Source organism: Saccopteryx leptura, chromosome 3 (assembly GCF_036850995.1).
Source record: "Saccopteryx leptura isolate mSacLep1 chromosome 3, mSacLep1_pri_phased_curated, whole genome shotgun sequence".
Lineage (NCBI taxonomy): Eukaryota > Metazoa > Chordata > Mammalia > Chiroptera > Emballonuridae > Saccopteryx > Saccopteryx leptura.
Window position 1 is genome coordinate 79,356,335 of NC_089505.1, and position 16,002 is coordinate 79,372,336.

The window sequence follows — 16,002 nt, forward strand, 5'->3', positions numbered from 1 at the left end:
TGTTATAGCCTCTCCACATGTGTGTGTCTCCCCAGGGTGTCCCAGAGCTGGCGGTTGACAGGTTCAACCTGGCTAAGGCAGGAGAACACATGCTCTCCCGTGCCATAGACTCACCACCGCGCCACAGTGGACATTCCAGGTGGATGGACCCCCAGCCTCAGGTGGACTTTCCCATGCCATGGCTACTTTACAAGGTATCCACGGGAGTGCTCTCACCCCAGTGACCCCGCGGTTCTGCTGGTTTCAGGTGAGTGGCCCTTGACTCGGTCTATTTTGAGCGCAGTCAGTTTTGGGCAGTGGTTCTCAAAGTGTGCACCAGGGTGCACTGGTGCACCCTAGAAGATTTGCAGGTGTGCCTTATGGTATTTCAGAGAAGTATGTGCCTGTTGGGGACCAAAAAACCAACAGGGTTTTTGGAGTTTAGATTTTTTGGGGACAGAGGTATGGGGAATTGGCTGTAAGCTGATAGTCTGCCCAATCCCCTACCTCACTTGCTTGATTAGGTTGCAAAAGGCTCTTAAGCTGTGGTGCTGGGCCCGAGCAGGTGGTGGTGCAGTGGATAGAGCATTGGACTGGAAGTCAGAGGACCCAGGTTCGAGATCCCGAGTTTGCCAGCTTGAGGGCGGGCTCATCTGGCTTGAACAAAAGCTCACCAGCTTGGATCCAAGGTTGCTGGCTCAAGCAAGGGGTTACTCGGTCTGCTGAAGGCCCACAGTCAAGGCACATATGAGAAAGCAATCAATGAACAACTAAGGTGTCACAACGAAAAACTGATGATTGATGCTTCTCATCTCTCTCTGTTCCTGTCTCTCTGTCCCTGTCTATCCCTCTCTTTGACTCTTTCTCTGTCTCTGTAAAAAAAACAAAAAAAAAAAAAACAAAGCTGTGGTGCTGGATTGTTTACACTACCCTCCCCCATGTTCTCTGGAAAGACTGAGGCAAGTTTCTTCTATCCTCTGTTTGGTATAAAGTTAAGATGATATGTATGGTGAGGATTTTCTGCACTCAACACAATTAAGAGTAAAAAGAGAGGAATTCTTCCATGTATTAAAGAGGAAATGAGAGTTTGCCTTTCAAATATACGCCCAAACATTGAAGAAATCGCTAGGACATATCAGGCTCTTGTTTCTCATAAACACAAGAATGAAAAAACTTAACACATTCAGGCTGGGATATGCTGAATTTACTAAATCTTACTAAGAATGTATTTATATGTATAAAAAGATAACATTTTTGTTGTCTTTCTATTTTTAACCCCTCTTTTTTTACGAATTCTAAAAAGCATAACTCAAAAAATATAATATAAAAATGTTTTTTAATGTCAGAATAAATTTATTTTTTATATTTATTTCATTTAATTACCATAAAAGCACACTTGGACTTTATATTTTTTATTTAATATTTGACTTATTATAACATATTTCTCAGAAATTTGTATATAGTGTGCCTACAGTTATTTGAAGGATTTTAAATGTGCCCTGACTTCAAAAAGTTTGAGAACCACTGGCTTAGAGCATTGTCCCGGAGGGGGCGGGGCTAAGGTGGAGTCCAGGGGGCTCAGAAAGGGAGGGCCAGCCAGAGGAGATTTGCAAGGTAGAGGGTCCCCCATCGCTTCCTTCCCACACACACTCCTTTGGGTCCAAACGGTGCCAGCTGAGCAGCAGGAAGTTTCTGAGGGGCCACAGGACAGACGTGGGGGAAGAGTTTGAATAAGGTCAGGACTCTAGGTCAGCCCAGATTTTCTCCTCCTTCTCATCCTCATTTCCAGAACCTTCTGGGAGCACCCACTCCTCCCTACAGGGTCCATCTGTGCTCTCCGTAGTCACTGGGGCCTCTGTGCTCAGAGGGATCCCAGAGCACCCCAGGGTGGTTCTCAGTGTCTCAGGGGATCTACTGTCCCCCAGAGGCTCAGCACAGCCCTGTCTCCCAGAGGAGCTGGAATTTCTGAGTAGATGATGGTAGAAGGTAGGACCACAGGGCACCAGGGCTCTGAGGCTGGCAGGTGACAGATGGGGTGGTCCTGGCAGTGGAGGACATTGGGGTCCAGGCCAGAGGAAAAGAAGCCAGGCTTAAGTGGGGAGAAGGCAGCCCCCAACCCTCTGAGGATTGAGTCCTCCCACCCATGGAGTCAGTACTAGGGACACTTTCCTCCTGTCCAAGAGGGAGTCAGCCATCCCTGCCTCCCTGAGTCTTAAATCGAAGTGATTGACCTGGGTCAAACTAGGAGCAATTCTGCATGAGTCCCAAGACCTCAGCCCATGGGAGCACCTGCAGGTGCTGCAGCTCAGACAGCACCAACCTCTACTTGTAGTCACATTCCATTGACCCCCTGGAGTCCTGGTTTCAGGTGAGGGGACACTGACCTTGGCCTTTCTGATCTCACTCAGCCGAGGGCCCTGTCTCTGCAGAGTCTGAGCTGGTAATAAATGAGGGAGTTTAGGGGGCTCTGCAGAGGATGACATTCAGGAGCCCCTGAGACCTGCCCCTCATTTATGGATGCTGGGTCCTCAACCTGTTGAATGAGTGGGATCTATGAATTGCAGGGAAACAAGCTCATGGGGTCTGCACCTTAGACTGAGCCCAGAACACAGCACTCAACCATTTCTGTGTTATGATCTCTTTTTATCAATATACTGGGGAACAATTTTTTTTCATTTTCTGTTGCATAAGATTTTTAAACTGATTGTATATCTTCAGCATCGCTGATTCCAAATGTGAAATCCTTTCTTTGGTGCATGCTCTAGTTTTTATGCAATTTTAATTTCTTTTTGTTACAGTTAATGGCATACACTGGTTTTTAAATTGGAGTTAAAGGGCAATGACTCTTGGATTGACCATAATCACAAGGCAAATAATGTTTTACAAACATCACTTTTACATAATTGTAGTTGTTTTTAAATGTAAAAAATTATTATCTGATAAAGACACCTCTTATTTTGTTTTAAGATTGAATCATGGCTTCGAGTAGGTGTAAATGTAAGAATAGTCCTGACACCTTCTGTTATATATGTGGCTGTTACACATTTCAACGTCAAAGGCACAATATTTCATCATTTGTGAAATGTGCATATATTGCCTATTTTCAAGTTTCCCTGGGAAATCAAGACAAGAATTGGGCTTCTCATATTGTATGTCATAATTGTGAAGAAATGTTTTGTGACTGGACAAAAGGAAAATGCAAAGGAATGCCTTTGGTATGCCCATGATTTGACGTGAACCTAAGGACCACAGCAGTGACTGTTATTTCTGTCTGATCCATACAAAGGGCATCGGCAAGAAAAAACGGCATACGATCACATATCTTAATATTCCTTCAGCAATACGACCTATCCCACACTCCAAGACACTCCCAGTTCCAGTTTTCAATGGTTTTATTTCTTTTAAGGGCAAAGAAAGTGAACGTGGTGATCAAGTGTATTTTGATAAGATGCATGAGGAAATGGTTGTAGAATCTGAAGGGTCTTCTTCTGATGCCAAGCAGTCATTAACCCCTCAGCAGTTTAGCCAACCCAAATTGAATGATTTAGTAAGAGATTTGGGCCTATCAAAGAGAGCAACTGAGTTATTAGCCTCCAGGCTTCAAGAAAAGAATGTACTTCACTGGTCAGCTAAAGTATCCCATTTCAGGAAGCGTGAACAAATTTTTGTGGACTTTTTTTCTGAAGACAAACACTTTGTTTACTGTCATGATATCAGTAGTCTTCTCAGCCAGCTAAGTGTTACCACTTACAGTTCAACAGAATGGTGGCTATTTCTTGACAGCTCTAAATGGAGTCTGAAATGTGTTCTCTTACACATTGGTAATGTTTATGCAGCGGTTCCAATTGGTTATTCAACCAATCTGCAAGAAGATTATAATGACATAAAAATTGTCCTCGACTTACTTAAGTATGAGGAGCATAACTGGATCATTTGTGTGGATCTTAAAATGGTAAATTTCCTGCTAAGACAACAGAAAGGTTTCACGAAGTATCCTTGCTTTCTGTGTTTTTGAGACAGCTGATCTCGGGAGAAATACTGGATACAGAAGGAGTGGCCAAAACATGAAGCTCTGGAAGTAGGGATGCAAAATATTGTGAATGAACCTGTAGTTAATCAAGACAGGATCACTTTTCCCCACTTCACATCAAGCTTGGCTTAATGAAGCAGTTTGTTCAGGCTTTGAATAGAGAAAGTGAATGCTTTCAACATATTATTTCTGCTTTTCCTGCCTTGTCTTTCGAGAAGATAAAAGCAGGCATATTCGATGGACCTCAGATTCGAACCCTCATACGTGATGAAGAATTTGCCAGGAAGATGAATAAGGAGGAGAAAGCAGCATGGCAGTCTTTTGTGGCAGTTACAAAGAACTTCCTTGGCAACTAAAAAGCAGAAAACTATGAACTTCTGGTTCAAAGGATGCTGTTGGCTTTTCGTGACATTGGATGTAACATGAGCATTAAGATTCACTTCCTGAATAGTCACCTTGATAAGTTTCCCGAAAATCTTGGAGCTATTCATGATGGCAGATGACTGCTGGAGCATCAAATGAGATTGTTCTCAACAAGTACACAAATACAAGAATTACAAATGCAAAATTTTTCCTGAATATAATTTAAATAAGTTTTGCGCAAATTTTATGATTAAAGTAAGTGTTTTAATATGTTTTATTTCAAAACTGTAGACAAATTCTGGTGCAATCATATTTTTTAGTGTATTTACTTCATTATATAAATTATTATATTTTCACAAAGGTGATGCCCAAGAAGACATTCTACTTCATTATGTTAAACTAAATGTTGAAAATTTTACAATAAGATGAAAACCTAAAATCTTGAATTGCAAAAAACCTGTAGCTTACAGAGAAAAACTAATGTCAGATTTGAGAGCAGCACACTCCAATTAGTTAAGAACAAGTGTTTTTGTGGATGCAAGAAAAATTTTGTTCCCCAGTGTAATAAATTATTTATAAGAGTGATATGATTTGTGGAATTTCCCAGAATCTGAATATAAGTGAATGAAATATTATTCCACCACTAGAAACAAGAATGCCAGTCTTTTGAAATAACATAAATTTATCTTGAGGAAATTTTTTTAAGTGAGACAAATCACACCCAGAAAGATCAATACCGAATGATCTTCCCTCTATGTGGAACCATAAAAGCCAAGTTGTAGGAACAGAGAGCGGAATGGTGGTTACTTTAGGGAGTGTGGGGGTAAAGGGAGATGTTGGTCAAAGACTGTCAGCTTTCAGGTACAAGTTCAACAGTTCCTGAAGGTCTAATGTACAGCGTGGTGATTATACTTAACAGTAATGTATTACATACTTGAAAGTTGTTAAGAGAGTGTATCTTAAATATTCTCACCATAAAAAATAAGTGACAATTAATACAGGGGGGATGCATTCAGGGCGAAGTAGAATCTATGTAAACACAATAAATTAAAATCAATAAAAAAGTGACAATTATGTGACCTCTTGATGGACTTGTTAGCTAAAGCCGAGGTGGTATTATATTGCAATATATAAATGTATCAGATCACCACATTGTATACCTTACACTTACGCAGTGTTACATGTCAATTATATCTCAAAAAAGTTCTAGTCCTGATGTAAGAAAACTTACCTCGTGCAGCAAATGTGATGTAGTCTGCGGACAGCAAATGTTGAAGAATGTGTGAATCAATCTACCTATGTATTCATTTATCTACATCTCTGTGTTGATGTATGTGTGTGTGAGTTTTCGCTCTCTTTCTTTCTCTCTGTCATTCTTTCTCTATCTATTATCTATCATCTATCTTCATCTGTCAATCATCTCTTTGGTCTCCAGGCCTCAAACACTAAAATAAATTTTTGTTTTCTTAAGCTACCTGCTTAGTTGTAATTAGTTATTACAGCTATATCAAGTCCTCTCTCTCTCTCTCTCTCTTTAGAGAAAGAAGAAACTAAATTTTGACTCACACACAAGAAACAATTTCAGCTGAAACAAGATTTTGCAGGTGTCTTCACTTTTAGAAATGCAAAATTGACAGTCCAGTTAACTGCTTTCTCTTTGTTAGGAGAGTAAAAATTATTCAAGTGGCACTAGACCTAATAAATATTAGGTGTGCGACAAGTTTTGTATTCCTTTTGAAAATAGTTTCATATTATTAATTATGTTTATATATTAGCTTGGCCAGGGAATAGTGAATATTATAATCTGAATGACAGTCTTGACTTTCCAATAGCAACCATCTATGTTAAAATCCTTATATTATATTTTAGTTTAGGACAAGTAAATGTGAGCATGTAGGACTGAGGTCTGTTCTTTTATGTGGTTTAAGTCAGACCCTCAGCATCTGTTGTTTTTAAGGTGAGAAGACACTGGGCCTCTTCCTGTGAGACGAGCATGTTGTGACCAGTACATGTGGTGTGAGTCCTCTGCTGACCACATCCTGTGAAATATTCAACTCTGCTTTGTGCCTGCCTTCCCTTTGAGAGAATCACCGTGTTCCCCAAATTTTTCAGTCTCAGTAAATACAAGTAAATGTTGGCATCTCATTGGAGCTGAGTTGGTGTAGCAGAATTTATGCACTCTACCTGCTTTGAAGGAAATGACCTGAAGTGTCACTCCCATAATCTTCAGGCAAATGAAAACGAAAACCACCATGAGATATCCCCTCACACCCATGAAAATGACTGTTCTCAAACCCATGCATAGATGGGACATAAAAATGAGACTCAGAGACATGGACAAGAATGTGATGGTAACAGGGAGTGGGGTGGAGGGGTGGGGAGGGGGTGAGGAAGGAGAGGGTGGGAGTGGGGGGAGGGTAAGGGCACAAAGAAAACCAGATAGAAGGTCACGGAGGATGATTTGACTTTGAGTGAGGGGTATGCAGCATAATCAAAGGTCAAAATAATCTGGAGATGTTTTCTCGGAACATATGTACCCTGATTTATCAATGTCACTGCATTAAAATTAATAAAAATAAGATAAAAAAGAGTCAAGAGATAATAACTGTTAAAGATGTGAAAAAAAGAGACTCTTTGCTCTGTTGATTGGTGAGAATGTAAATTGGTTCAGCCACTGTGAAAAAAGATTGTGGAGGTTACTGTAAAAATTAATGATTAAACTACCATTTAACCTTGCATTTCTTTATATGTGTATATATCTGAGGAAAATGAAATCACTGTGTTTTTTTCCTCTTAGGCTAGAATCTGGGAGGTAGAGAGACAGACTCCTGCATGTGCCCTGACCAGGATCCACTTAGCAAGCCCACTACCTGGTGATGCTCTGCCCATCTGGGCCCATTGCTCTGTTGCTCTGCAACCGAGCCATTTTAGCACCTGAGGCAAGACCATGGAGCCATCCTCAGTGCCTGGGGCCAACGTGCTCCAACCAAGCCATGACTGCAGGAGGAGAAGAATGAGAGAGAGAGAGAGAGAGAGAAAAGAGAGAAGTGGAGAAGCAGATGGGCCCTTCTCCTGTGTGCCCTGACCGGGAATAAAACCCGGGACATCCACAAGCCTGGCTGATGCTCTACCAATAAGCCAACTGGCCAGGGCTGAAATCATTGTTTCAAGGAGAAAAAAATTGTCACTCTCCAGGATGTAGGAGGTGCACCACCTGGCTGTGGTGGAGGTGAAGGTGGATGGGGAAGGATGAAGGATACTGACACCAAGAGAACACAGGGTGTGAAACACTTTGAATGCTTTATGGTAGAAATAATGTATAAATATGATATTAAAATGCTTTTAAGTAAAGTTTGCAGAGTAATATTGTAATTGAAGATATTTATATCTCAAAAAAGGCTGTGAACACTTTACAGAGATGGCTGATTCAACACCTACAACAATTTGGGGATGTCTCTCAAGTGACTCATAATCAGCGGTCTTATATTGAGGCAACACAAAGCACTGTTGACTTCTGCTTGGTGTGTTTCTTTTTTTCAATCGAGAAGAATCTCTGTGGGTGATGGGTACACAACACAAACAACCATTCAAATGTTACAGAGCTGTTTACCTAAAATCTCTATATTCTTATTGATCAATGTCAACCCATTAAATTTAATTTTCTAAATAAAAATAAAAAATTAAAATAGAAGAATCTCACTAATTAATTATTTAAAGAAAAAAGTTTGTATTTGTTTCCCTTTAATATATCATGTTTTATGCATTGATTTACTCGGTTATCTCCTTGAAGGAACTTAGAAGAGGAACTGCCGTGTGTGGACCAGAGACAATGACGGTTCAGTCCTTTAAAAAAATGAACATGCGGCTCTGGCCGGTTGGCTCAGTGGTAGAGCGTCGGCCTGGTGTGCAGAGGTCCCGGGTTCGATTCCCAGCCAGGGCACACAGGAGAAGCGCCCAATTTGCTTCTCCACCCCTCCCCCTCTCCTTCCTCTCTGTCTCCCTCTTCCCCTCCCGCAGCCAAGGCTCCATTGGAGCAAAGATAGCCCGGGCGCTGGGGATGGCTCTGTGGCCTCTGCCTCAGGCGCTAGAGTGGCTCTGGTCGCGACATAGTGACGCCCCGGATGGGCAGAGCATCGCCCCCTGGTGGGCAGAGTGTCGCCCCTGGTGGGCGTGCCGGGTGGATCCCGGTCGGGCGCATGCGGGAGTCTGTCTGACTGTCTCTCCCCGTTTCCAGCTTCAGAAAAATACAAAAAAAAAAAAAAAAATGAACATGCTTTTGTTGTTAATCCAGAGCCCGGGGTTTTCTTAAGCATCTGTTGATGTTGAGCATACGGTCTGCCTGGACTTGGCTTATTTTTTTTAAACTGTTAATTGGCATGAGCTTTATATATTTTTAAACCCATTTATTCTCCTATTTTGGGATTTCTTCCACAATGTCGCTATGAGCATTCCTGTTGTTCGCTTACATAATCTCCTCCATATAGATAATATTGCATCTTGAGCTTTCCTTTAACAACTGAAGAAAAATAATTAAGAGTTCTGTTGTAATAACTTCCTCTGGGTGTTGGGCACTTTTTCTTCTATATGAACAGCACCAACCAGCAAAGTGAATTTAAAATTGTCACCAGAGGATCCACAAGGGAATCAGGACAGCTCCCTAGTTTCAGGAAGTCGTGTTGATACTCAGTTGGCTTGATCCTTACCCCCAAACATGCACGTGTCTCTGTAAGACCATGGACATCCACCATCTCCTCTAACAACCTGTCACTTTGTATGTGAATCCTGAGAGGGTGAACATGAATTCAGCACTAGTGCATGGACAGCTTCACCCCATCTTATTGGAACGCAGATATTTACCTTATCCAGTGTTCCTTGAATTTTATAAAAAATGAAATATAAATATGAGTATATAACTTACATATGTTGTATATGTTGTATGAGAGGGTTAGTGGCACAGTTTAGATTAGGGATTGTTCCTGTTCAAAGGCACACAGAGTGTAAATATAAAGTGTGGCACTACCGCATCCTGAATGGTTAAATGGTCAGATCTCCACATGTAGGATTTCACCTCTGCCTTCAGCCAGTCCATAAGCAAATATTTACTGATATAATGCTAACAGTTGGGTACTTGTGCCAGACCAGAAGTTCATCATGATTGAGAAGAGCCCATTTCATGTGTTTTGAGACTTCAGTTTAGCCTGACCAGGCGGTGGCACAGTGGACAGAGTGTCGGACTGGGATGCGGAGGACCCAGGTTCAATTCCCTGAAGTCACCAACTTGAGCGTGGGCTCATCTGGTTTGAGCAAAGCTCACCAGTTTGGACCCAAGGTCGCTGGCTGGAGTAAGGGGTTACTCCATCTGCTGAAGGCCCTCAATCAAGCCACATATGAGAAAGCAATCAATGAACGACTAACATGTCACAATGAAAAACCGATGATTGATGCTTCTCATCTCTCTCTGTTCCTGTCTGTCTGTCCCTATCTATCCCTCTCTCTGACTCTCTCTCTGTATCTGTAAAAAAAAAGAAAAAAGAGAGAGACTTCAATTTAGCAAAATACAATCATTCAAAGTCTAACGTTGCAATTAATTTATTTACCAATGAGGAAAATGAGAAAATATGAGACCAAGTGGGACCCACTGCTGTTGAGGGACTGGTTTTATGAAGCAGTGGGATGCAAAAGATGAGAGTGAGAATGTCTTACAGATAAAAAGAACATTCTAGAGAAACCTGGAGATGTAAAGACTATGTAAAAGTTAGTAAAAGTGGACAAGGTGTTGGCTGGTCTGTCATTCAAGGATGTGGGATTATGTCTTTATTTTTTTCTTGATACTTTTACTTGATTTAAATCTTCATAAAGCTTTTCAGTAATAAAAACTAACAATAATGTGAATATCTAAAACCATAAAATTTATTACCTGGTGATAATCTAACACTTTAAAAAAATAGTTAAAATATTTACAACATTTTATATAATATGGAACAAATATCCCATAACATTTATTCAGATTTCATTCATTAACTCATATTAATATATGGTGAATTACATTAATATAATATTTTATTACTGAAAATTTTTCTATCTATTACTTTATCAGTTTGAGTTTTTTTATGATTAATTTTAATGGGGTGACATAGATCAATCAGGGTACATAGGTTCAGAGAAAACATCTCCAGGTTATTTTGAGATTTGATTATGTTGCATACCCATCACCCAAAGTCAATTTGTCTTCTGTCACCTTCTATCTGGTTTTCTTTGTGCCCCTCTCCACTCCAAACCCTCTCCTTCTCCTCCCCCCACCCCGTAACCACACACTCTTGTCCATGTCCCTCAGAATCATTTTTATGTACCACCTATGTATGGAATATAGTTCTTAGTTTTTTCTGATTTACTTATTTCACTCCATATAATGTTATCAAGGTCCATCCATGTTGTAAATGATTCGATGTCATCATTTCTTATGGCTGAGTAGTATTCCGTAGTATATATGTACCACATCTTCTTTATCCAATCATCTATTGAAGAGCTTTTTGGTTATTTCCATGTCTTGGCCACTGTGAAAAATGCTGCAATGAACATGGGGCTGCATGTGTCTTTACGTACTACTGTTTCTGAGTCTTGGGGGTATATAGCCAGTAGAGGGATTGCTGGGTCATATGGTAGTTCTATATTTAGTTTTTTTGAGGAACCACCATACTTTCTTCCATAGTGGTTGTACTACTTTACATTTGCACCAACAGTGGATGAGTGTTCCTTTTTCTCTACAGCCTCTCCAACACTTGTTATTACCTGTCTTGATAATAGCTAATCTAACAGGTGTGAGGTGGTATCTCATTGTAGTTTGGATTTGCATTTCTCTAATAGCTAGTGAAGATGAGCATCTTTTCATATATCTGTTGGCCATTTATATTTCTTCGTGGGAAAAGTGTCTGTTCATGTCCTCTTCCCATTTTTTATTGGATTATTTGTTTGTTTGTTGTTGAGTTTTATGAGTTCTTTGTATATTTTGGATATTAGGCCCTTATCTGTGCTGTTGTTTGAAAATATCATCTCTCATTTAATTGGCTATCTGTTTGTTTTGTTGTAAGTTTCTTTTGCTGTGCAAAAGCTTCTTAGTCTGATGTGGTCCCATTCATTTATCTTTGCCTTCACTTCCCTTGCCTTTGGGGTCAAATTCATAAAGTGCTCTTTATAACCAAGGTCCCTGAGTTTAGTACCTATGTTTTCTTCTATGTAATTTATTGTTTCAGGTCTTATATTTAGGTCTTTGATCCATTTTGAATTAATTTTAGCATAAGAGGACAAACTTAGTCACATTTCATTCTTTTACATGTGGCTTTCCAGTTTTTCCAGCACCATTTGTTGAAGAGACTTTCTTTTCTCCATTGTGTGTTGTTGGCCCCTTTATCAAAAATTATTTTTCCATATTTATGTGGTTTTATTTCTGGGCTTTCTATTCTGTTCCATTGGTCTGAGTGTCTATTTTTCTGCCAGTACCATGTTGTTTTGATTATTGTGGCTCTATAATATAATTTGAAGTCAGGTATTGTAATGCCCCCAGCTTTGATCTTTTTCCTTAGAATTGCTTTGGCTATTTGGGGTTTTTATAATTCCAAATAAACCTGATGATTTTTTGTTCCATTTCTTTAAAAAAGACATTGGAATTTTGAAGGGAATTGCATTAAATTTGCATATTGCTTTGGGTAATATAGTCATTTTGACTATATTTATACTTTAGGAATATTTTTTCATTTCATTGTATCTTTTTTGATTTCCCTTAACAATGCTTTGTAGTTTTTATTATATAGGCCCTTTACATTCTTTGTTGTTTATTTCTAGCTATTTTTTATTTTTGTTGTTGCAACCATGAAGGGGATTATTATTTTGAGTTGGTTTTCTGAAGTTTCGTTTTTGGCGTACAAAAAGGCAATGGACTTTTGTATATTAATTTTGTGTCCTGCGACCTTATTGTATTGGTTTATTGTTTCTAGAAATCTTTTTGTGGATCTTTGGGGTTTTCGATGTCCAGGATCATATCATCTGCAAAAAGTGAAATCTTTACTTCTTCTTTCCAAATTGAATGCCTTTTATTTCTTTCTTTTGTCTGATCGCTCTGGCTAGAACTTCCAGGACTACGTTGAATAAGAATGGAGAGAGGGGCCACCTTGTCTTGTTCCTGATTTTAGGTGAAAAGTCCTCAGTTTTATGCCATTTAATATGTTGTTAGCGGATGGTTTATCATAAATGTCCTTTATTATGTTGAGATATGTTCCTCTTATACCCATTTTGTTGAATGTTTTAAACATAAAATGGTGTATTTTATCGAATGCCTTTTCTGCATTTATAGATAGGATCATATGTTTTTTGTTCTTTGTTTTGTTGATATGGTGTATTACATTAACCATTTTATGTATGTTGAAACATCCTTGTGATTCTTGGATGAATCCCACTTGATCAAGATGAATTATTTTTTTAATGTATTGTTGTATTCGGTTTGCTAGTATTTTGTTTAGTATTTTAGCATCTGTATTTATTAGAGATATTGGGTCTGTAGTTTTTTTTGTGTGTGTGTTGTCCTTGCCAGGTTTCAGTATGAGGGTTATGTTGGCCTCATAAAATGTATTTGGAAGTATTGCTTCTTCTTCAATTTTTTGGAAGAATAGGAACCAAGTCTTCTTTGAATGTTTGATAGAATTCACTAGTATAGCCATCTGACTCTGGACTTTTATTTTTGGGGAGGTTTTTGATAGTTGTTTCTATTTCCTCTCTACTTATGGGTCTGTTTATGCTTTCTACTTCTTCATGACTCAGTCTAGGAAGATTGTACTGTTCTAGGAATTTATCCATTTCTTCTAGATTGTTAAATTTGGTGGCATATAGTTTTTCATAGTATTCTACAATAATTCTTTGTATATCTATGATATCTGTGGTGATTTCTCCTCTTTTGTTTTTGATTTTGTTTATATGAGTCCTTTCTCTATTTTCCTTAGTGAGTCATGCCAAGGGTTAGTCAATTTAGTTGATCTTTTTGAAGAACCAGCTCCTTGTTTTATTAAATTTTTTCTATAGTTTTTCTGTTCTCTATTTCATTTATTTCTGCTCTGATTTTTATTATTTCCTTCTTCTGCTGGTTTTGGGTTGCCTTTTTCCTCTTTTTCTAGTTCCTTAAGATGTGAAATTAAGTGGTTTACTTGGGCTTTCTCTTGTTTGTTCATATAGGCCTGTAGGGATATGAACTTCCCTCTTATTACTGCTTTTGCTGCATCCCAGCGATTCTGACATGTCATATTGTTATCTTCATTTATCTGTATGTATCTTTTGATCTTTGCTTTTGTTTTTTGACCCACTCATTTTTTAAAAGCATGTTGTTTAGTTTCCTCATTTTTGTGGTTTGTTAACCTCTTTTTTGCAGTTGAATTCTAGTTTAAAGGCTTTAGGATCAGAAAATACACTCGGTATAATTTTAGTCATTCTGAATTTGTTGATGTTATTTTTGTGGCCCAACATATGGCCAATTCTTGAGAATGTTCCATGTACACTAGAGAAAAATGTATACTCTCACGTTGGGATGAAATGCCCTGTAGATGTCTATCATATCTAATTGTTCTAGTGTTTTGTTTAAGGCCAATATTTCTTTATTGATTTTCTGTTTGGATGAATGATCTAGAGCAGGGGTCCCCAAACTATGGCACACGGGCCGCATATGGTCCCCTGAGGCCATTTATCTGGCCCCTACCACACTTCCGGAAGGGGCATCACTTTCATTGGTGGTCAGTGAGAGGAGCACAGGATGCGAGTGTTCCTGTGCTCCTGGAGTACTGTATGTGGTGGTGCCGCACATTTGCATCACTTGTTATGGCTAGCAGTGACAAATATGGAACTGGACATTGACCATCTCATTAGCCAAAAGCAGGCCCATAGTTCCCATTGAAATACTGGTCAGTTTGTTGATTTAAAGTTACTTGTTCTTTATTTTAAATATTGTATTTGTTCCTGTTTTATTGTTTTACTTTAAAATAAGATATGTGCAGTGTGCATAGGGATTTGTTCATAGTTTTTTTATAGTCTGGCCCTCCAACGGTCTGAGGGACAGGGAACTGTCCCCTGTGTAAAATTTTGGGGACCCCTGATCTAGAGCCATCAGCGGTGTATTGAGGTTTCCAAGTATGATTGTATTTTTGTCGGTTTTTGTGTTTATGTCAGTCAGTAGCTGCCCTGGCCGGTTGGCTCAGCGGTAGAGTGTCAGCCTGGCGTGCGGGGGACCCGGGTTCGATTCCAGGCCAGGGCACATAGGAGAAGCGCCCATTTGCTTCTCTACCCCCCTTCCCTCCTTCCTCTCTGTCTCTCTCTTCCCCTCCCGCAGCCAAGGCTCCATTGGAGCAAAGATGGCCCGGGCGCTGGGGATGGCTCCTTGGCCTCTTCCCCAGGTGCTAGAGTGGCTCTTGTCACGGCAGAGTGATGCCCTGGAGGGGCAGAGCATTGCCCCCTGGTGGGCAGAGTGTCGCCCCTGGTGGGCGTGCTGGGTGGATCCCGGTTGGGCGCATGAGGGAGTCTGTCTGACTGTCTCTCCCCACTTCCAGCTTCAGAAAAATACAAAAAAAAAGTGTTATGTCTTCTTGGTTTAATGTCCCCTTTATTATTATGAAATGACCGTTTTTGTCTCTGATTACCTTTGTTGTCTTGTAGTCAGCATTGTTAGATGTGAGTATCGCTACACCTTCTTTTTTTTTGGATGTTTTTTGCTTGGAGTATTGCTTTACAATCTTTCACTTTGAATTTGTTTTTATCCTTGTAGCTTAGATGTATTTCTTGTAGGCAGCATAGAGTTGGATTTTCTTTTTTAATCCATTCTGCTACTCTGTGTCTTTTTATTGGTGAATTCAATTCATTTACATTTAGTGTAATTATTGACACTTGAGGTTTTCCTATTGCCATTTTATATATTGCTTTCTGACAGTTTTGTATCTTGTTTGGTTCTTCTCTTTTGTTTCTCTATCACTTGTATTTGTTTGATTGTAATCCAAACTTCTTTCTTCTGTTGCTTCTTTTTTCAAGTTATGAGCTTCTGTGGTGTTTTTTTCAGGGGTGGTTAGCATTAAGTAATGGAAAGGATACATATCATGTTCATTATAGTACATTATCTCATGAGTGCTTCTGAACTCCATCCTCCTTTGCTGTTGTTAATTTTTGTCCTCTCATCTTTTTTGTTTTTGTTGTCACAGATTAATCTTATTTTTATTGTGATCTTGATGGAGTTTTTACTTGTAGCTTTGTTTTGTTCTTTGTATCTGGTCAGAAAACCTCCTTTAGTATTCCCTGTAGTGGGGGTTTTCTGGTGATAAATTTTCTCATCTTTTCTGTATCTGTAAATATTTTTATTTCTCCTTTTATTTGAAGGATAGTTTTGAGGGTATAGTGTTCTTGGCTGGAATTTCCTCTTTCAGAACTTTAAATATTTGGGTCCACTGTCTTCTAGCTTGTAGAGTTTCTGCTGAGAAATCTTATGATAATCTAATGGGCCTTTCTTTATATGTTGTATTCTTTTCCCTGGCTGCCTTGAGAATGTTTTCTTTGTCGTTGGCTTCTGCCAATTTCATTATAAAGTGCCTTGGAGTAGGTTTGTTAGGTTA

At 39.3% G+C, this 16,002-nt stretch overlaps 2 protein-coding genes across 4 annotated transcripts in view; one reads left to right on the forward strand and one right to left on the reverse strand.

The window, feature by feature from the left end:
• Positions 1–16,002, reverse strand: part of LOC136399388 (leukocyte immunoglobulin-like receptor subfamily A member 3) — a 117,503-nt gene that overhangs the window by 18,601 nt on the left and 82,900 nt on the right. The gene's annotated exons all lie outside the window — the stretch shown is intronic.
• LOC136399387 (leukocyte immunoglobulin-like receptor subfamily B member 3-like) overlaps positions 1–16,002 on the forward strand; it is a 22,908-nt gene continuing 6,906 nt past the window's right edge. Inside the window, exons 1-3 of one of the 3 annotated variants that reach the window (XR_010750150.1) lie at positions 1–247; positions 6,330–6,499; positions 7,170–8,009. Coding sequence is in view for 1 of the 3 variants with exons in the window: in XM_066374464.1 (XP_066230561.1) it covers positions 179–247 (69 nt within the window). In the remaining 2 variants the exon portion in view is untranslated. Of the gene's footprint in view, positions 248–6,329; positions 6,500–7,169; positions 8,010–16,002 lie in introns of those variants that run through there. The other 2 variants (XR_010750151.1, XM_066374464.1) reach the window with 2 other exon arrangements.